Genomic DNA, 21,135 nt, shown 5'->3' with positions numbered 1-21,135 from the left:
ACCAAATACTTATTTTCCACCATAATTTGCAAATAAATTCATTAAAAATCCTACAATGTGATTTTCTGGATTTTTTTCTTCTCAATTTGTCTGTCATAGTTGACGTGTACCTATGATGAAAATTACAGGTCTCTCTCATCTTTTTAAGTGGGAGAACTTGCACAATTGGTGGCTGACAAAATACTTTTTTCCCCCACTGTATGTGTATGTATGTGTATATATATATATATATATATATATATATATATATATATATATATATATATATATATATATATATATATATATATATATATATATACGCGCGCAAAGGGTGGCTACGCTGAAGAATCTCAAACATAAAATATATATTGAGATGTTTTCACACGTTTTTGCTTACTACATGATTCCATGTGTTATTTCATAGTTTTGATGTATTCACTATTATTCTACAATGTAGAAAATAGTACAAATAAAGAAAAACCCTTGAATGAGTAGTTGTGTCCAAACTTCTGACTGGTACTGTATCTATAAAAAAATAGAACAATAATAAAATTGCAACATGTAAACTGTTGGTCCCATGAAATAAAAGATCACAGAAATGCTCCATGTGCACAACCTTTGTGCACAAATTTGTTTACATCCCTGTTAGTGAGCATTTCTCATTTGCCAAGATCATCCATCCACCTGACAGGTGTGGCATATCAAGAAGCTGATTAAACAGCATCATTACACAGGTGCACCTTGTGCTGTGGACAATAAAAGGCTGCAGTTTTGTCACACAACACAATGCCACAGATGTCTCAAGTTTTGAGGGAATGTGCAATTGGCATTTCTACTACAGGAATGTCCACCGGAGCTGTTGCCAGAGAATGTAATGTTCATTTATCTACAATAAGCCACCTCCAACGTCGTTTTAGAGAATTTGGCAGGACGTCAAACCGTCCTCACAATCGCAGACCACGTGTAACCACGCCAGCCCAGGACCTCCACATCTGACTTCTTCACATGTGGGATCGTCTGAGATCAGCCACCCGGATTGCTGATGAATCTGAGGATTATTTCTGTCTGTAATAAAGCCCTTTTGTGGGATAAACCTCTCAGCCATTCTGATTGGCTGGGGCTTGCTCCCCAGTGGGTCGGCCTGGCTCCCAAGTGGGTGGGCCTATACCCTCCCAGGTCCACCCAGTCATGTGAAATCCATAGATTAGGGCGTAATGCATTTACGTATTTAAATTGCCGGATTTCCTTATATGAGCTATAACTCAGTAAATTATTGTATGTTGCGTTTTTATATTTTTGTTCAGTGTATATATATATATATTTATATTCTGGACTCGTCCTAATATTTCTTTTACTTTTTTAAATTTGTGTTTATTGTTAGATATTACTGCACTGTTGGAGCTAGGAACACAAGCATTTCGCTACATCTGCTAAACATGTGTATGCGACCAATAATATTTGATCTGATGTTTGTTTCCAATATTAGGGCGGTTTTCCTAAGGAAGTTAAATCCGCTTCGTGTTTTGTTTCCTTGCCACAACGCTAACAAGTACTGCGATACTGGTATCTTCCCAGCCCTTCCTCGTACCTATGTTTTTAGTTGGTGCCCCTGTTTCCCTTCTCTGGGTCTCCAGACATTCTCAGATCCCTGTCCCTGGTTTTTACAGACAAGCTACTGCTGTGTGTGTGGCCCTTCCCTACTATCCTCCCCTCACTCATCCCTGGCTGCTTCTCACCACTATCTGAATGAATCTGGGTCAGACACTGTGTGAATTCAGATTGACCAGCCTACGCAGAGAAGAAGTGTGTGTGTGTGTGTCTGCATGTCTCCACGTTTTTGTGAACGTGTCTAGGGTGAGTGTGTTTGTGTACGTACATTTCTGCCCGGGTTCATGACGGGGATGCTATGCGGTGGGCAGCAAGAGCCCGCATGACTGATGCATTTGATTCGGTTCTAGCCTGATTATAGATTTAGAATGATGGCTCTGTGATTGATTGCTCCCGTCTGAATCTGTCTTCCAGATGTCACTCTCCCCCGCCTTAAGGCCTTCATATCTCAACTATTGTCACGGTTACACATCGAGACCCTTCTCCATGGCAACATCACCAAGGAGGTGAGTTTGATCTTACCTTCCAGTGGACAGACTGTTGTATTTTCTTCATTTGTAAATGGCAGGCAGACACATACACACACAGCGAGACATTCAATGTATTGAATGTGGATATGTTCTATAACTGCTTATACGGGCAGCCGCTCCTCTCCCATATAGGTTTTAAGTGGAATCCTTTTAAATGTCCTCTAGCAGTGACAGAAGGTGAACACACTGTCAAACCCTGATAAGATCCTCCGATCAAATCACACACTTTCTAAAAGATCCCAGCCGTCGCCGAACAGTCTCCCTTATCTCTGGTAATGATGCCCAGTGGAGAGGTGTCACAGTCTAGTGGAGAGGGAATTGGATGCACCAGCGGGGGCAATGGTCCACTTCATCACCATAGAGACTCACAGTTCACTGCGAGACTCCTATTACCTTAGAAAGAGCTTGTACTGCGTGGACAGAATATTATAGCAGTGTTCTGATTCAGTGGAAAGACCTATAGATAGGTATCTGCTATTTACCATAGAACGTGGGAGATTAGCTATGGAAAGAGTTATCTTGCCACATTTAAAAAGGTGGTTTACAACACTGATTTATATCATTTGCACCTCTCACTTTTCTCTCTCTATCTCTTTTTTTCTCTCTTTCTCCAGTCTGCTCTAGACATGATACAGATGGTCGAGGACACGCTTATGAATCAAGCCCACACCAAGCCCCTCCTACCAAGCCAGTTGATTCGCTACAGGGAGGTGCAGGTGCCAGATGGTAGGTCAACTGCCCATCATTCCCTTCCTCCTCAGGTACCTGCCAGTCATGCCCGTCCCCATGGTGACCATGATGAAGGTTTCTTACCCAACAGTCTGGCCTACGTCAGGACCTGTGCTTGTGTAAAACCTCAGTGTCTATGCCCCGCCAATGTCCAAGGGTGAAAGGCTCAGCAAGGGGAAACAGACATCACTAGGCAATACAATACACACACTTTTCCTTAACCTCTTACACAAACACACACAGCACAACAACACACACACAGCACCACAGTGCCACTCTTTTTTTTGATGACATTAGGTAACTTGAGCGGAGAGGAAAGTCAGAGCTGTCTGGGCCACCTGGAAACATCCTGGATCCAGCTGGCCGGCCAGCCAGGAACTGAAGCAGGATTGGGACTGAGGGTTGAAAACACAAACTGAACTAGCCGTTGGACGGAGCACGAGTTCTAGCTTCCCAACAAAAAAGCTTATAACATAAGCTTTTACAGACACATACTTCAACTGCTAACTCTCATCTTCACCTGCACACGTTTTCCATTCTGAGGAGAACTGTTGACACATCATTCCCCATAGAAAAGGATATGCATAAGCAACCTGCTGCATTCCCCAACCCGTCTCTCCTCATTCAAAGTCTGCTTGATCATTTAGGACTCAAATGCGAGTAAATATCCAAATGAACTCAACATGTCCCTAGGGTTTTTGCGCATCTACTTCTCAAAAATGAAAGTGCCAATGAAAAGCTTTTAACACGGCTATTCACAGCCACTCAGCAAAACGTGTGATGTTGGCTTAGTCTCTCCTGTCCTCTAGCTGAATTCTATATATAACGTTTCTGTATTATGCTTTTTAAATCTATCGAAACATGTTCTTTAGTAATTGTATATTCGCAGTTAAGCCGGTGGTGCATCAACTGGCTAGGTTGTTTAGGGCTTGTTGCTTATTCCTAAATGCATTTTTTAAGCCTCAATGTTTGCTGAGTTGCGCATGCGGCGTTATACAGAATTTGCATTTGGGTTAGCTGTTTGAGGCCCATGCCTTCTGTATTGCATGGTTAGTAAATGTGTGTTTTGAAGATTGTGATGCCTCAGTATGTGTATAAACTCTGGGTCATATACACTCAGTTTATTAGGTACACCCATCTAGTACTGGGTCGGACCCCCCTTTGCCTCCAGAACAGCCTGAATTCTTCGGGGCATGGAAACGTTGCTCAATTGGTATCAAGGGACCTAACGTGTGCCAGGGAAACATTTCCTACACCATTAAACCACCGTCACCAGCCTGTACTGTTGACACCAGGCAGGATGGGGCCATGGACTCATGCTGCTTACGCCAAATCCTGACTCTGCCATCAGCATGACGCGACAGGAACCTGGGATTCGTCGGCCCAGGCGCTGTTTTTCCACTCCTCAATTGTCCAGTGTTGGTGATGGCGTGCCCACTGGAGCCGCTTCTTCTTGTTTTTAGCTGATAGGAGTGGAACCCCCCGGTGTGGTCGTCTGCTGCAATAGCCCATCCGTGACAAGGACTGACTAGTTGTGCGTTCCGAGATGCTGTTCTGCACACCACTGTTGTACTGCGTCGTTATTTCTGTTTGTGGCCCGCCTGTTAGCTTGCATGATTCTTGCCAAGCTGCTTTGCCCACAGGACTGCCGCTGACTGAATGTTTTTTGTTTGTCGCACCATTATTATTATTATTATTATTATTATTTATTTATTTATTTATTTATTTATTTATTTTTTACCCCCAATTTCGATCTTGTCTCATCGCTGCAACTCCCGAACGGGCTCGGGAGAGGCGAAGGTTGAGGCATGCGTCCTCCAAAACATGAACCGCCAAGCCACGCTTCTTAACACCCACTCGCTTAACCCGGAAGCCAGCTGCACCAATGTGTCGGAGGAAACATCGTTCAACTGACGACCGAAGTCAGCTTGCAGGCATCCGGTCCGACACAAGGAGCCCCCCCGGCCAAACCCTCCCCTAACCCGGATGACGCTGGGCCAATTGTGCGCCGCCCAATGGGACTCCCAGTCACAGCCGTTGCGACACAGCCTGGGATCGAACCCCAGTCTGTAGTGATGCCGCTTAGACCGCTGCGCCACTCGGGAGGCTGTCACACCATTCTTGGTAAAACCTAGACACTGTCGTGCGTGAAAAGCCCAGGAGGCTGGCCGTTTCTGAGATTCTGGAACCGGCGCGCCTGGCACCGATCATACCACGCTTAAAGTTGCTTAGATCACACGTTTTTCCCATTCTAACGTTCAATCGAATAGTAACTGAATGCCTCGATGCTGGTCTGCCTGCTTTATATAGCAAGCCATGGCCACGTGACTCACTCTCTGTAGGAGAGAACCATTTTCGTGAACGGGGTGGTATACCTAATAAACTGTCCACCGAGTGTATTTATTAGGCACCAAATGGACTGAAACAGGGATGTACTACCTGGACTTGTCCAATAAGAAACACTTGTTTTCTTTTTTCCTTGCAAAACATTTGGAACCTTTTCCATTATGTGCCCTAATGACTACGACCCTGCTGTCTGTGCCTTCCAGGTGGCTGGTATGTGTACCAGCAGAGGAACGAGGTGCACAACAACTGTGGCATAGAGATCTACTACCAGACAGACATGCAGACAACCCACAACAACATGCTGCTGGAGCTCTTCTGTCAGATCATCTCTGAGCCCTGCTTCAACACACTGCGCACCAAGGAACAGTTGGGTAAGACCACTCACACACACTCCAGTGGAGACCGGTCCAGATAGGCAGGGGGGGGGGGAAATTACCTCCTGTGAAAAGGTCCTTTGTAAAGTACTCAAACACACTTGAACTCAAAACCCTGCAGTGAAAAGGGGACAGTAAACTACATGCATGCAGTTAAACACATACACACGTTCCAGAATTTACAGTGCATTGTTAAAGACTTTCACTCTCCTCAGGGTACATAGTGTTTAGCGGTCCGCGGCGCGCTAACGGGGTCCAGGGCCTGCGCTTCATCATCCAGTCGGAGAAGGCCCCCCACTACCTGGAGAGCCGGGTGGAGGCCTTCCTAAAAGCCACGGAGAAGTCTGTGGAGGAAATGAACGACGAGGCCTTCCAGAAACACATCCAGGCCCTGGCCATCCGCCGCCTGGACAAGCCCAAGAAGCTGGCCGCCGAGTGTGCCATGTACTGGGGGGAGATCATCTCCCAGCAGTACAACTTCGACAGAGGTGAGCATGTGCAGACACACAATGTGCAATATGCACTTGTGAATACACACCTCTTCCTTTACCTGGGCTAGAGGCTTAAGAGCTTTTTCCAAGTGAAATCTGTGGGTAGTTTGGTGAGTTAGTGTCGACTAAATGGATATTCCTCCTGATCCTCCTCATATTATAACTGCTAGGAGGCCTTGTTATATGAATAGGTGTTTTGAGTGAGATATACAGTGGATATAGAAAGTCTACACAACCCTGTTAAAATGCCAGGTTTTTGTGATGTAAAAGAAGGGACAAAGATAAATCATGTCAGAACTTTTTCCACTGTTAATGTGACCTATAATGTGAACAATTCAATAGAAAAACAAACTGAAATCTTCGAGGGGGGAAAAATGAAAAATAAAAACCTTCCAATAACCTGGTTGCATAAGTGTGCACACCCTCTTATAACTGGGGATGTGGCTGTGTTCAGAATTAACCAATCACATTCAAACTCATGTTAAATAGAAGTCATTACACACCTGCCATCATTTAAAGTGACTGATTAATCACAAATAAAGTTCAGCTGTTCTAGTAGGATTTTCCTGACATTTTCTTAGTTCCATCTCAGAGCAAAAGCCATGGTCCGCAGAGAGCTTCCAAGGCATCAGAGGGATCTCATTGTTGAAAGATATCAGTCAGGAGAAGGGTACAAAATAATTTCCAAAGCATTACATATACCATGGAACACAGTGAAGACAGTCATCATCAAGTGGAGAAAATATGGCACAACAGAGACATTACCAAGAACTGGACGTCCCTCCAAAATGTATGAAAAGACGAGGAGAAAACTGGTCAGGGAGGCTTCCAAGAGGCCTACAGCAACATTAAAGGAACTGCAGGAATTTCTGACAAGTACTGGCTGTGTGCTACATGTGACAACAATCTCCCGTATTCTTCATATGAATGGGCTATGGGGTAGGGTGGCAAGACTGAAGCCTTTTCTTACAAAGAAAAACATCCAAGCTCAGCTGAAGTTTGCAAAAACAAACATCAAGTCCCCCAAAAGCACGTGGGAAAATGTGTTATGGTCTGATGAAACCAAGGTTGAACTTTTTGGCCATAATTCCAAAATGTATGTTTGGTGCAAAAACAACACTGCACATCACCCAAAGAACACCATACCCACAGTGAAGCATGGTGGTGGTGGCAGCATCATGTTTTGGGGCTGTTTTTCTTCAGTTGGAACCAGGGCCTTAGTCAGGGTGGAGGGAATTATGAACAGTTCCAAATACCAGGCAATTTTGGCACAAAACCTTCAGGCTTCCGTTAGAAAGCTGAAGACGAAGAGGAAGTTCACCTTTCAGCACGACAACGACCCAAAGCACACATCCAAATCCACAAAAGCCTGGCTTCACCAGAAGAAGATTAACGTTTTGGAATGGCCCAGCCAGAGCCCAGACCTGAATCCAATTGAGCATCTCTGGGGTGATCTGAAGAGGGCTGTGCACAGGAGACGTCCTCGCAATCTGACAGATTTGGAGCGCTTTTGCAAAGATAGGTGGGCAAATATTGCCACGTCAAGATGTGCCATGCTAATAGACTCATACCCCAAAAGACTGAGTGCTGTAATAAAATCAAAAGATGCTTCAACAAAGTATTAGTTTAAGGGTGTGCACACTTATGCAACCAGGTTATTGTGAGTTTTTTATTTTTCCCCCTCAAAGATTTCAGTTTGTTTTTCAATTGAATTGTTCACATTATAGGTCTCATTCTTTTACATCACAAAAACCTGGCATTTTAACAGGGGTGTGTAGACTTTTTATATCCACTGTACATTTATTTATATTGACATTCTGGAGGATCCCTGAGGGAAAGGAAGGTTGTTGCTGTCTCGGAGCTACCTGCCGCAGAAATTAGCAATGATTAGGCCCCAGAATAAACTCCCGGAGCACACCTCGCCCTTGCAGCTTTCTCCTGAGTGCTATTATGGATTGTAATGGGCTGGTAATCTGCCATAAACCCCTGTGTGATCCAGAACGCTAATTAGGGAGAGGTGATGATAACCATCAATGTTCTCATTGTTAGAGGGAAAGAGGATGGGAGAAGACTGAGGGCAGCAACCGTCAATACTAATGTCATGATAGGAAGTGGAGCCTTGTCAATAGTGGAACATTGTACGGTCGGGGTGGCTGGTGATCCTGTAGGGCATTGGTCACCAACCGGTCGATCACGATCGGCTGGTCGATCTTCAAGACATTTCTAGTCGATCACCAAACATTTCTGTAGAAAGTCCAATGATAAAGCGCAGTTGGCGGTAAGTGCACTTGATTTAGAAGCCCTGCACACCGGGTAGGTAAGGTTTTCCCATTTTTAACCTTTTAATTTGTCTCAAAAGACAAACTCTGCCTACCCGGCGAACTGGATGATCTGTGGCTAAATCGAGTGTGTCTACTGCGCTGGCCAATCGGATAGCTCAAATCACCGTGCCTATAGCTTCCAGCAAAGTTTGATACTAGCCTACATGAGATTTCATAGATTTTAAAAACCATGACCAGAGCGCGAGACTGTCAAAGAATATAGCAAAGAGCTGCTGTTTTTATGAGTGAGTTCATGATTTAGTTTGTATTCAGCACTGTCAACACTGTTTTTATTCAACACTATTACAAAACATAAAACGTGCTTCTCCATACTACCACTCGCACTGCAGCTGCAATGAATTAGTAGCTAAGTGTATCAATAGCCCTGCGTTTTTTATTATTACTAGCAGCTCATCATGTCTATTTTAATATCTTGGAATATTTCACTTTGTCTGGTCATAGGAACAACATGAATTTGTGCATGAGGCAGATGCTTTGCGACTTGAGAAGATGGTGTCCCCCCCTCTGTGGTCAGTCTCACCGGAGGAAAGGAAGGAGAGACTAATGCCTCCGCTGAGACTAATGCCGTGTTGAAAACAACTGGGAACTTGGACATCTCCGACTTCTGACTTCAGTGCGTTCAAGACAACTGGGAACTCTGAAAAAAATGAAATCCGACTGGGGGAAAATTGTTTGAACGGTCATCCAACTCAGAATTCCAAGTCTGAAGCTCGGTCATCTTTCTAGAGCTCCGGCCTGAAGATCACTGACGTCATGATTTTACCTTGTTTTTCCCATAGTTCCCAGTTGTCTTGAAAGCACCATGACCATCAGATGCAGATACCATCAGTCCAGTAAAATAAAAAATCGAATTATTTCAATTTATGCTCAACCTCGCCTCACAAGTGCTACACCAACTGATTTATTTAGTTATCAAAGCTCAAGTTTTGAAATATACACTGAACAAAACTATAAATGCAACATGCAGCAATTTCAAAGATTTGACTGAATTACAGTTCATATAAGGAAATCAGGCAACTGAAATTCATGGTTTCCACATGACTGGGAATACCGTTTTTTTTTTAGGGGCGTGGATCAGAAAACCAGTCAGTATCTGGTGTGACCACAATTTGCATCATGCAGCATGAAACAGCTCCTTCGCATAGAGTTTTCAGTATAATATGGTCTGAGAAGAACAATATCGGCAGACATATAGCCAATATGCTGTGATAATGTATTAGGCCTACTGCACAAACCCCATTCCTACAGAACTGTTTTTATTAGGTAAAGAAATGAAAAGAATCTGAGCGGTAGATCTCTGCTGGCTTTTTGACTGCGAAAGTGAAATTGCCAGGGACCTCATGATACAATATTCTCACAATACTTAGGCGCCGATATGTATTGCAAATCGATACTGTGATTTCATTGCACTTTCAATGTTCCAAACAGTATTGCTCACTATATGTCTGCTGCAGTGACAAGAGGGAGCCATGAGAAAACTACACTGCTCAAAAAAATAAAGGGAACACTTAAACAACACAATGTAACTCCAAGTCAATCACACTTCTGTGAAATCAAACTGTCCACTTAGGAAGCAACACTGATTGACAATAAATGTCACATGCTGTTGTGCAAATGGAATAGACAACAGGTGGAAATTATAGGCAATTAGCAAGACACCCCCAATAAAGAAGTGGTTCTGCAGGTGGTGACCACAGACCACTTCTCAGTTCCTATGCTTCCTGGCTGATGTTTTGGTCACTTTTGAATGCTGGCGGTGCTTTCACTCTAGTGGTAGCATGAGACGGAGTCTACAACCCACACAAGTGGCTCAAGTAGTGCAGCTCATCCAGGATGGCACATCAATGCGAGCTGTGGCAAGAAGGTTTGCTGTGTCTGTCAGCGTAGTGTCCAGAGCATGGAGGCGCTACCAGGAGACAGGCCAGTAGATCAGGAGACGTGGAGGAGGCCGTAGGAGGGCAACAACCCAGCAGCAGGACTGCTACCTCCGCCTTTGTGCAAGGAGGAGCAGGAGGAGCACTGCCAGAGCCCTGCAAAATGACCTCCAGCAGGCCACAAATGTGCATGTGTCTGCTCAAACGGTCAGAAACAGACTCCATGAGGGTGGTATGAGGGCCCGACGTCCACAGGTGGGGGTTGTGCTTACAGCCCAACACCGTGCAGGATGTTTGGCATTTGCCAGAGAACACCAAGATTGGCAAATTCGCCACTGGCGCCCTGTGCTCTTCACAGATGAAAGCAGGTTCACACTGAGCACATGTGACAGACGTGACAGAGTCTGGAGACGCCGTGGAGAACATTCTGCTGCCTGCAACATCCTCCAGCATGACCGGTTTGGCGGTGGGTCAGTCATGGTGTGGGGTGGCATTTCTTTGTGGGGCCGCACAGTCCTCCATGTGCTCGCCAGAGGTAGCCTGACTGCCATTAGGTACCGAGATGAGATCCTCAGACCCCTTGTGAGACCATATGCTGGTGCGGTTGGCCGTGGGTTCCTGCTAATGCAAGACAATGCTAGACCTCATGTGGCTGGAGTGTGTCAGCAGTTCCTGCAAGAGGAAGGCATTGATGTTATGGACTGGCCCGCCCGTTCTCCAGACCTGAATCCAATTGAGCACATCTGGGACATCATGTCTCGCTCCATCCACCAACGCCACGTTGCACCACAGACTGTCCAGGAGTTGGCGGATGCTTTAGTCCAGGTCTGGGAGGAGATCCCTCAGGAGACCATCCGCCACCTCATCAGGAGCATGCCCAGGCGTTGTAGGGAGGTCATACAGGCACGTGGAGGCCACACACACTACTGAGCCTAATTTTGACTTTTTTAAGGACATTACATCAAAGTTGGATCAGCCTGTAGTGTGGTTTTCCACTTAAATTTTGAGTGTGACTCCAAATCCAGACCTCCATGGGTTGATACATTTGATTTCCATTGATAATTTTTGTGTGATTTTGTTGTCAGCACATTCAACTATGTAAAGAAAAAAGTATTTAATAAGATTATTTCATTCATTCAGATCTAGGATGTGTTATTTTAGTGTTCCCTTTATTTTTTTGAGCAGTGCAGTTTTGATCAGTCATGAAAATAAAAGTCCTGAGAACAAATTGTCTCCCCACTTATTTTTTTATTTTTTCACCTTTATTTAACCAGGTAAGCCAGTTGAGAACAAGTTCTCATTTACAACTGCGACCTGGCCAAGATAAAAAGATGGAGAACAAGCTATGAAGGAAAAATACTGGAGTTTTGGTGCAGGTACAGCCAACTAGTGCAAAAATATTGCGACGTTGTCAAAACGATACGATATATCATCAAAAAATAATATTCCGATATGTAACTTTCGATTCCCCCCATCACTGGTATCCTACTTGTGATGAGTATGTAAGGACTTTGCCACCAGTTCTGTTCTACATTCATGCATACATATTTGTTTTGGTCAAAGCTGTAGTGATATCTCAAATCATCGACCGTTAATCCTGAGTGTTTCCTGTTGTTTTCTAGATAACATTGAAGTGGCCTATCTGAAGACGTTCACGAAAGAAAACATTGTACAGTTCTACCGGGTGAGTAGCTCTCATCATCCATCTTCTGTATGCAGGTGTGTTGTTCAATCTGTCCTCCCTGAAAGATGGCACCTTGTTTCATTTATTCCCCCACCACTCTTATCCTCCACGTCCTGGTTCTATTCATAGCTGTGGAGGTGACACTGACACGATATGCTGTGCTCACAGAATATCCACAACAGTGGAGGCTCCTCAGAGAAGGAAGGGGAGGACCATCCTCCTCAGTGAATTTCATACAAACATAATTTTTAAAACATTTAAAAAGTATATTTTTTTTGATTAAACTATACTAAATATATTCACGTCACCAAATAATTGATTAAAACACACTGTTTTGTAATGAAGGTCTACAGTAGCCTCAACAGCACTCTGTAGGGTAGCACCATGGTGTAGCCGGAGGACAGCTAGCTTCCGTCCTCCTCTGGGTACATTGACTTCAATACAAAACCTAGGAGGCTCATGGTTCTCACCCCCTTCCATAGACTTACACTGTAATTATGACAACTTCTGGAGGATGTCCTCCAACCTATCAGAGCTCTTGCAGCATGAACTGACATGTTGTCCACCCAATCAAAGGACCAGAGAATGAATCTAGTACTGAAAGCATAAGCTACAGCTAGTTAGCACTGCAGTGCATAAAATGTGATTGACTCAAAGCGAGAGAAAGACAATAGTAGAACTGTTTTGAACTAATTAATTTCCTCAAATGAAGGAGAAGCAAGAGTTTCTTTTCTTTTCAGTTTCACTTAGCTAGCAAATGCAGCTAGCTAGTTTAGCCTACTTAAACACCCTGCTCAAACAGAGGGATGCTATGTTAGCTAGCTGGCTATGACTATCCAACACAACACTGGAACTCTTCCAAGTCAAGGTAAGCTTTTGGTTTTACTTATTTAGTGCTAAACTTCTTACTGACTGTACACTAACGTTACTGCATGATTATAGTGGGTTTACTAATGCATCAGTTCTATTAGCTATGTTGACTATGACATTACTTTAGCTAATATGGTGACAACGATGTAAGCGGTGTGTAGCGGTTATGATATGGTTTGGAAGGTTTTTTTCGCCTGGTCACGTGTTGTGCATTGAAGTCCACAAGCGAAGGAAAAGTTGAGAGGAGGAGCGCGCATAGATATGAGAAGGAATGCAACGTGGCTGCTATGAAAGTAAACTGTGTTTACGCGTGAGCAGGGGTGTATTCATTCCGCCGATTCTGTTGAAAAACGTTTCTTAAACAGAAGCAAACGGAACGAAACTGGGATAAACATACCTGAATTTGTCCAGTATAAATTCTCATTTACAACTGTTGGACTAATGATTACACCCTATATCAGCTAGATGCAGGCAAGAGTGTGCAAGGCTGTATTGAATGTGTCACTGTTACATTGAACTGGATAAATGAAATATGAATGACAGTCAGATATGCTGTAATAGAAATAAGGCTATGCTCATTAAAATAAATTAAAAAATCGTCCTCCTTCATATTAAACTGCACCGAACGCCACTGATCTACAACCATAACGAGGGGTTGCGTCACCGTCAGGGTGGTGTGTTTCAAGGGGATAAGGGGGCCAAGGATACTGAAGCAATGAAAGACTTCCTATATTTATATCTCAGCAGAAGCAGCACAGGCCCCATACAGAATATTTTCATTGTGTAATACATTTCACCATATTTTCCCCGCTCCACAGATTTATGACTGTGGAATTCACTTTGTTCTGATGCAGAAGACTGGAACATTTCTTCACCCCAATATAATTCATTTTCCGCAGACAGTGACCTTAATAGAGGCTTCAATTAAATTGTCTGTCTCTTCTCTCGGTGTCTCTATCTAACTCCTGTCTCTCTCTGTAGGATCTGTTGGCTGTGGACGCACCCAAGAGGCACAAGGTGTCTGTGCACGTCCTGTCTAGGGAGATGGACTCCTGTGAGTACTGTACTAGTGATGGAGAGTTTTTGGGGTGGGGGTTGCTTTGACTGTTTAACAGTTTAAATGTCTCTGTCCTTTGTTTAGGCCCAGTCGTGGGAGAGTTCCCTGCCCAGAATGACGTCAACCTGGTCCCTGCCCCCTCCTTGCCACAGGTAATGTAGTTATCCTTTTATAATACAGGAGGGGTGTGTGTCTGTGATAGAGAATTGGCAGAATGATGAAACTTTTGGGGCAATGTGATGTGTGTGTTATGTCTGTAATATACTGACCTGTCCATCTCGCTCCCTCTGTGTACAGCCTACATTGGTGCAGGACATGAACGAGTTCAAGAGGAGCCTTCCGCTCTTTCCCCTGGCCAAGCCCCACATCAACTTCATGGCTGCCAAACTGTGAGCGGACCGGGCAGCCCTGCCCCCAGAGTAGCATGGGAGCACTGTGGGGTGGACCCTGCTCTGTCCATCTATTCCCCCTGAGGCAACTGGAGTCAGCAACACACTCATCTGACTAAGCCTGCATGTGTGTTTCTCTGTGTTTATGTATCTGTGTGTGTGATAGGCTGGAGGCCACTAGAGGTGCTTGGAAATGTGTGCGATTCCCACAACTTGGCTGTGGATCTCATCATAGCTCCTTGTAAGAGTAGAGGTCACACACAAAAACTCACCTAATTTTAGTCTCATGGAAAACTCCACCAACACACATTCCCGACAATGTATAGACTGTTGAAGCAGGGCTCATATTATAATTATAGAGGAATAGTACTAACTTAAAGAACCACAAGGCCAGAACCCTGTAAACCAGTACAAGTACCCCTTGACACTTCATAATGTGTTTTTAGTCGATTTAGCTACAGGACATGCTACTGTGGTGAGAGTAAACCGTTGGTTAATGATGATTATGTGAAGCTGTTGAGGTTCGCTCTACAAAGGGTGCACTTAATATCATTTTAGACACGCTGGACACATACTTCTTTCTTTCTTATGTACTCGTGCGACGCATCAAGGCACAGTGACAACTCCCTGAATTGTTATCACAAAGACACTGTGTTTAAATAAGATTAATGTGCAACACTATTTTAGACACAATTTCAGTTTGACACACCTATTATATCAGCCTTATGGAAATTATTCTATTTTAATCCATGATGTACAGGTTTTGAGATCTGGATCTATTTATTTTTTAAACTAGTAAAATGTCAAGGCCCTTTGGAGGAGCTGTTTTAAAACTGCTAATTTGGTGGAGAGGTGTGTTCATGAAGCTTTTATTTTGAACTAATGTGTTCTATAGGGTTGTATTATCCAAGCATCATCTCAGGGTCCCGCTAATCTTTTGCTTTTTGCTTTTATTTGAGATTGAAGAAAAATAAACGTCTGTAATTTGTTAATTACTTGTTGGAGGTATACATTTGTAATTTTATAGCTTTTATTCTTGTTCATGTATCATTCATATTTTAATCTGGTTGTGTTCGACTAGTGATTCTTGCATAGGCCCCCCCCCCATCTTTCTCCGTTTGAGACTTAGCTTGTACCTTAAAGGTGGGTGAGGGGGAGGGGGGTGGGTGATTATTGGTCATTCTCTGGCAGTGAAGATGGTATATTACAAATCTGGAGCAATAGAGATAAAACTCTATGGATGGAGCAGTCAGCTGGATACACACCACAGCAGTCTCTGGAGTTTTACTCTGTGGGTCAGACTTGGAACAGGGTCATTGCAGTCTTAAAGATGCTATCCTTCAGAAAAACATAAAGGACTGTTATAGAATGTCTGGTGGGGTAAACAGATTTTCAATCTGGTCTTTTCTCAGGACACCCTTTTAAAAGAATCATGTTTTGTCTGAAGGGTTTCAAAAGAGGCTTATGGATGGAGGGTGACTGTGTAGTCAGGCCTGTGTTTCTAAATATGCACTTCTCACTAAGCAATAAACTGGGGAACCTAAGAGCAGTGTGGCTTGAAACACACATGGCCTCTGTACTGTTATATAGAAGCGGGGGACACTGCATTCTTGAGTCCTTGCTCTCATCCAGCCTAAAAACGGACACATATTGAAAGGTGGAACTGACCTTTTTCTGAGTGGTATGTGATGCATGGATAGTACTAATGCCAGTGCCATGTCTGTGTCTACACCATGGCCTAGTCTCAGGTGTTAACAAGCATTGCCAAGTCAAACTACCGCTGGCACCAACCACTCTTTGATACAGCAAATGTCAGCTTTATGTGGTCTCCCATATGTTCTCAGGCCTATATATATCAACTGCAACGTTAACGTAATGTGTTTAACCACTAGGTAGAAACTGGCATTTCTTATGGATTTATGCTCAAACTGAACCCAAAGGTGCTCTTTCCACACGAAGTACAGCTGTACACTGACTGAACATTCCCTTGAATTCCACTGGTTTGGGTTCAGTGCTTAGCAGTGGCCACCCTACAATGGTAGGGACCAATAACTGATCTGCAGTCAGTGTTCCTTTTGTAGGACTAACAGTCTCTGGCAACCAGTAGTTGTCACTGCTTGCTAATGTATTTAGGGGGAAACCAACCAGTTTTTCCTCAATAGTTTCCATAAGTAATCAGTATAGACTCGAACATGGGAATAACTGTGTGGGTTCATTTTGCGAAACTGGGTTGTATTCATTAGGCACCAAACAGAAGAAAACTGACAGACGGAGGGACTACTGAAATAAGAAATGCTTGTTTTGACTTTCAGTTGCAAAATTGTTTTGCTACGGTGTGCCCTACTGAATACCAGCCAGATCATATGAAACTCTTCAAATGGAAGGAGGTTCAGCGAGACTGTCAGTGGACACTGCTGTAAATTGGCTGGTTGAGTTGCTGCAGACATGTTCATGGCTCAGTAATGCAGGAGTGCTTAAGTCTTGAGTTTATTTTATTTTTTATTTCCTCCTGTGTGTTTATAACTAATAAATGACTGTATACTGGAACAATAGTTGTCTGTTATTAAAAGATAGACTCCAATATCAGTCAACACAGGATTTGTATCTCAGAAGAACACACCGAAGGTGTTATCTTTCAGCAATATACTAAGAACTGTGATAGCCCCTTGTTCATGTCTATGGAATTTGTCCTACAGTGTGCATCTGGACCTTAGAATGAACTCAACACATCCACTTCAAGGTTAGAAAAAATACATTTATAATCGATCATGAAATTATAAATGTAGAAGCAATGTCTGTACAATCCATGTAATATACAACTTCCTCACGCTTGGCATGTTTTTTTTTTTTTTACCTTGAATTTAAAAGCTGAGCTGACCACATAGATTACATCTGTCTACCAGACACAGCTAAGAGAGAGATTAACATTACATATTCTAGTGGTTGGTTTATGGCATGCCTTTTTTCAAGTCGTATATTGTATACCGTTTGTTTTTTTAATGAGTGGGGCAGTTCCACTCACATTTTTTGTTTATTGGACAGGATAGATGGAGAGTTGCTACAAATAGCAGTGGACCAGATTCAAACCCATATTGCAGCGGCTTAGACCACTGGACCACCTGTGTACTGGTTCTATATAGTTCTAGAGCACTTCTAGAAATATAGTTGTAATTACATCCCATTCTATGGCTGCCTTGAGCCAAATGCACTAAAATAAACAAAGCAGGTGTTAGCAAGGATGTATCTGTGGCGTATGTGATTTGGGTTAAAATATGAGATGTTACACGAGTCAGTCACGCCTTCGTTCAGTAGACAGCATGCCATCAATTTTTGCTAATTTAAAAGGCAATGCTGCATGTGTCAGATCTGATCCATTTACCCACCTCCCAACTGCGGGCTTGCACATCACATTCGTGCTCATCCCATGAGTAGAAGACATCTGTGCACTGATTCTTATTGAGTATTTCATATGAAAGGTAGAAGTGAGCTGTAGGATTATAGATGCTTATAGATTACATTTTAGTCATTTAGCAGACGCTCTTATCCAGAGCGATTTACAGGAGCAATTAGGGTTAAGTACCAACAATTAAACAAAATCATCTACAAACAATGAATGCGAACACTTCAAGGCATAGGAGTAAAAACACCCTAGAAAATGTCATCCAATACTTCACTTATTCTGCAACTACTGTATGTACAGACAATCACACTTTGTTACGAGGTTTGTACTGTGCTTCTAAATAGGAGATTAATGATGATGACCATGTTTTTTCAGTCACAAGCCTGGGGATATTTACCAATGGAAACATGAGTGGCAACAATGTCTGAAGGGAGCAGGTAAGATGATCTTCCTTCCTTCAAATAATAATCTCTTAGTGATAAAGATACTTTAGTCTTATTTATCTCTTAAAACACATTCAATACAGGAAAACAATATTCCTCATTAAACCCCTCACATTTGCAAACAAAATTTCAAAAATGATTTATAAAACTTTCCTGCCTAATAATTACACGTGTCCCAGATTTATCTTCTGAAAATACAACAAGCACTGGTTATGTAAAAAAATAAATAATATAATACTCCAAACTCGCTACTGCAACACGGCAGTCACAAAAACACAAGTCACATTCCTGTGTGCAATATGCATGAGCATGTGTCTCTGCCTGCACGCATGTCTGTATTAGTGTACGTGTGTTAAAGTTTTAAAAACGCAATAGATTATGGCGATAGTCATACAGCATGAATGTCAGCAGCATAGGACAACGACTCCACAGAGAGCAGAAACATAATGTGAGGCGAGGCTGCTCGGAGGGGTATAAGAGGTAGGGGGCGCCAATGATCCCTGTGTCCGTCAATCTGTCTGTCCGACAGTGTTCCTGCTCAGAGTTCACTGTTCTTCTCCATCCCCTCCCCCTGTGTGTCAGTGTGTCTGTCCAGGGCCTTCTCAGGCCTCCTCTGCCTCTGGGAAGTTGAGGATCTTGCGGTGGGCTTGCCTCTGGTACTGCTGCTGTTTGAAGTACACCTTAAACGCTCCCTTGACGGCCACAAACGCGATCCCACCCTGCAGACAGGGCATAAAGAACAAAAGCTCAGGTTGGGGGGGGTGGTGGAGTCTTGTGAGGCCTGTGGGCATCATAGAGCAAAACAAACTACATGTGTTCGTGAGAGTCTCACCTTTCCACAAAGGGGTCGTATTAGTGTGTAGCCCAAACTGTTCGGACGCTACAGATATAAGTTGGCAGATCGTTGGCGTGGTTACTGCCAAGCTTATGGTAGAGAAATGAACATTACATTCTCTGGCAACAGCTCTGGTGGAACATTCCTGCAGTCAGCATGCCAATTGCACACTCCTTCAAAACTAGAGACATCTGTGGCATTGTGCTGTGTGAAAAAACAGCACATTTTAAAGTGGCCTTTTATTGTCCCCAGCACAAGGTGCACCTGTGTAATGATCATGCTGTTTAATCAGCTTCTTGATATGCCACACCTGTCAGGTGGATGGATTATTTTGGCAAAGGAGAAATGTTCACTAACAGGGATGTAAAAAAAAAAATTGCACACATTTTGAGAGAAGTTTTTGTGCGTATGGAACATTTCGGGGATTTTTTATTTCAGCTCATGAAACATGGGACCAACACTTTACATGTTGCCTTTATATTTTTGTTCAGTGTATATAAATAGTGATTTTTTAAAATTAACATTATGAATATTGCTAGCAACATAATAAACTAATTTTGAATTACATACCTACAGTAGAAGAGAAAAATATAATTTCTAATGATGTCAACTTCATTTCTCACATCTTCATATTGAGCAAATTATACTCATTGGAGGCCATTACACTTTGAAAAAGCACCGGTGAATTGGCTACCAGTGCGGCAAATCCCGCTGGCTGCTGGTAAGCTTTCTTGACTTGGACATACATTTTTGCCAACACATGGCTAACCTTTGTTTAGCAAGCTAAACAGCAGCTCTTAGCAAAAGTGTTTGGAGTTACCTTTCTAGTTAATAGGCTATGTTAGAGTTTACATTTCCTCTTCCAATTATAATGTGGGGACATCAAAATCTACCAAGTCTATTAATGTTGTTTACTTCTCCTTCCCACCTGACAAATAGGTTTTTTCCCTCATCAATCTACACACGATACCCCATAATGACAAAGCAAAAACAGGTTCTTAGACATTTTTGCAAATGTATTAAAAATAAAAAGCTGAAATATCACATTTACATAAGTATTCAGACCCTTTACTCAGTACTTTGTTGGAGCTCCTTTGGCAGCGATTACAGCCTTGAGTGACGCTACAAGCTTGGCACAGCTGTATTTGGGGAGTTTCTCCCATTGTTCTCTGCAGATCCTCTCAAGCTCTGTCAGGTTGGATGGGGAGCGTCGCTGCACAGCTATTTTCAGGTCTCTCCAGAGATGTTCGATCGGGTTAGAGTCCGGGCTCTGGCTGGGCTACTGAAGGACATCCACAGACTTGTCACAAAGCCACTCCTGCGTTGTCTTGGCTGTGTGCTTAGGGTCGTTGTCCTGTTGGAAGGTGAACCTTCGCCCCCAGCCTGAAGTCCTGAACGCTCTGGAGCAGGTTTTCATCAAGGATCTCTCTGTACTTCGCTCCGTTCATCTTTCCCTCGATACTGACTAGTCGCCCAGTCCCTGCCACTGAAAAACATCCCCACAGCATGATGCTGCCACCACCATGCTTCACCGTAGGGATGGTGCCAGGTTTCCTCCAGACACGACGCTTGGCATTCAGGCCAAAGAGTTCAATCTTGGTTTCATTCGACCAGAGAATCTTGTTTCTCATGGTCTGAGACCTTTAGGTGCCTTTTGGCAAACTCCAGCCGGGCTGTCAATGTGCCTTTTACTTCCATCTGGCCACTCTACCATAAAGGCCTGATTGGTGGAGTGCTGCAGAGATGGTTGTCCTTCTGGAAGGTTCTCCCGTCTCCACAGAGGAACTCTGGAGCTCTGTCAGAGTGACCATTGGGTTCTTGGTCACCACCCTGATCAAGGCCCTTCTCCCCCAATTGCTCAGTTTGGCCAGGCGGCCAGCTCTAGGAAGAGTCTTGGTGATTCCAAACTTCTTCCATTTAAGAATGATGGAGGCCACTGTGTTCTTGGGGACCTTCAATGCTGCAGAAATGTCTTGGTAACCTTCCCCAGATCTGTCCCTTGACACTATCCTGTCTCGGAGCTCTATGGACAATTCCTTCGACCTCATGGCTTGGTTTTTGCCCCTGACATGCACTGTCAACTGTGGGACTTTATATAGACAGGTGTGTGTCTTTCCAAATCTTGTCAAATCAATTGAATTTACCACAGGTGGACTCCAATCAAGTTGTAAAAACATCAAA

The 21,135-nt window shown here is 43.5% G+C and overlaps 2 protein-coding genes across 3 annotated transcripts in view; one reads left to right on the top strand and one right to left on the bottom strand.

Moving 5' to 3' along the window:
• LOC311110826 (insulin-degrading enzyme-like) overlaps positions 1-15,268 on the top strand; it is a 44,135-nt gene extending 28,867 nt beyond the window's left edge. Inside the window, exons 18-25 of the mRNA XM_084153406.1 lie at positions 2,005-2,096; positions 2,735-2,846; positions 5,399-5,566; positions 5,785-6,057; positions 11,899-11,960; positions 13,812-13,884; positions 13,972-14,039; positions 14,185-15,268. Coding sequence (XP_084009532.1) covers positions 2,005-2,096; positions 2,735-2,846; positions 5,399-5,566; positions 5,785-6,057; positions 11,899-11,960; positions 13,812-13,884; positions 13,972-14,039; positions 14,185-14,280 — 944 coding nt within the window. The 3' untranslated portion in view covers positions 14,281-15,268. The remainder of the gene's footprint in view (positions 1-2,004; positions 2,097-2,734; positions 2,847-5,398; positions 5,567-5,784; positions 6,058-11,898; positions 11,961-13,811; positions 13,885-13,971; positions 14,040-14,184) is intronic.
• A 1,742-nt stretch (positions 15,269-17,010) lies between these two features.
• LOC311110828 (E3 ubiquitin-protein ligase MARCHF5) overlaps positions 17,011-21,135 on the bottom strand; it is a 38,759-nt gene continuing 34,634 nt past the window's right edge. For both annotated transcript variants that reach the window (XM_084153411.1, XM_084153412.1), the window contains exon 6: positions 17,011-18,838. In XM_084153411.1, coding sequence (XP_084009537.1) covers positions 18,722-18,838 — 117 coding nt within the window. In that variant the 3' untranslated portion in view covers positions 17,011-18,721. The remainder of the gene's footprint in view (positions 18,839-21,135) is intronic.

Source organism: Coregonus lavaretus, assembly GCF_964263955.1.
Source record: "Coregonus lavaretus genome assembly, chromosome: 36".
Classification (NCBI taxonomy): Eukaryota; Metazoa; Chordata; class Actinopteri; order Salmoniformes; family Salmonidae; genus Coregonus; species Coregonus lavaretus.
The sequence above is the reverse complement of the archived record's forward strand: the minus strand, read 5'-3'. Positions and strand labels throughout refer to the sequence as shown.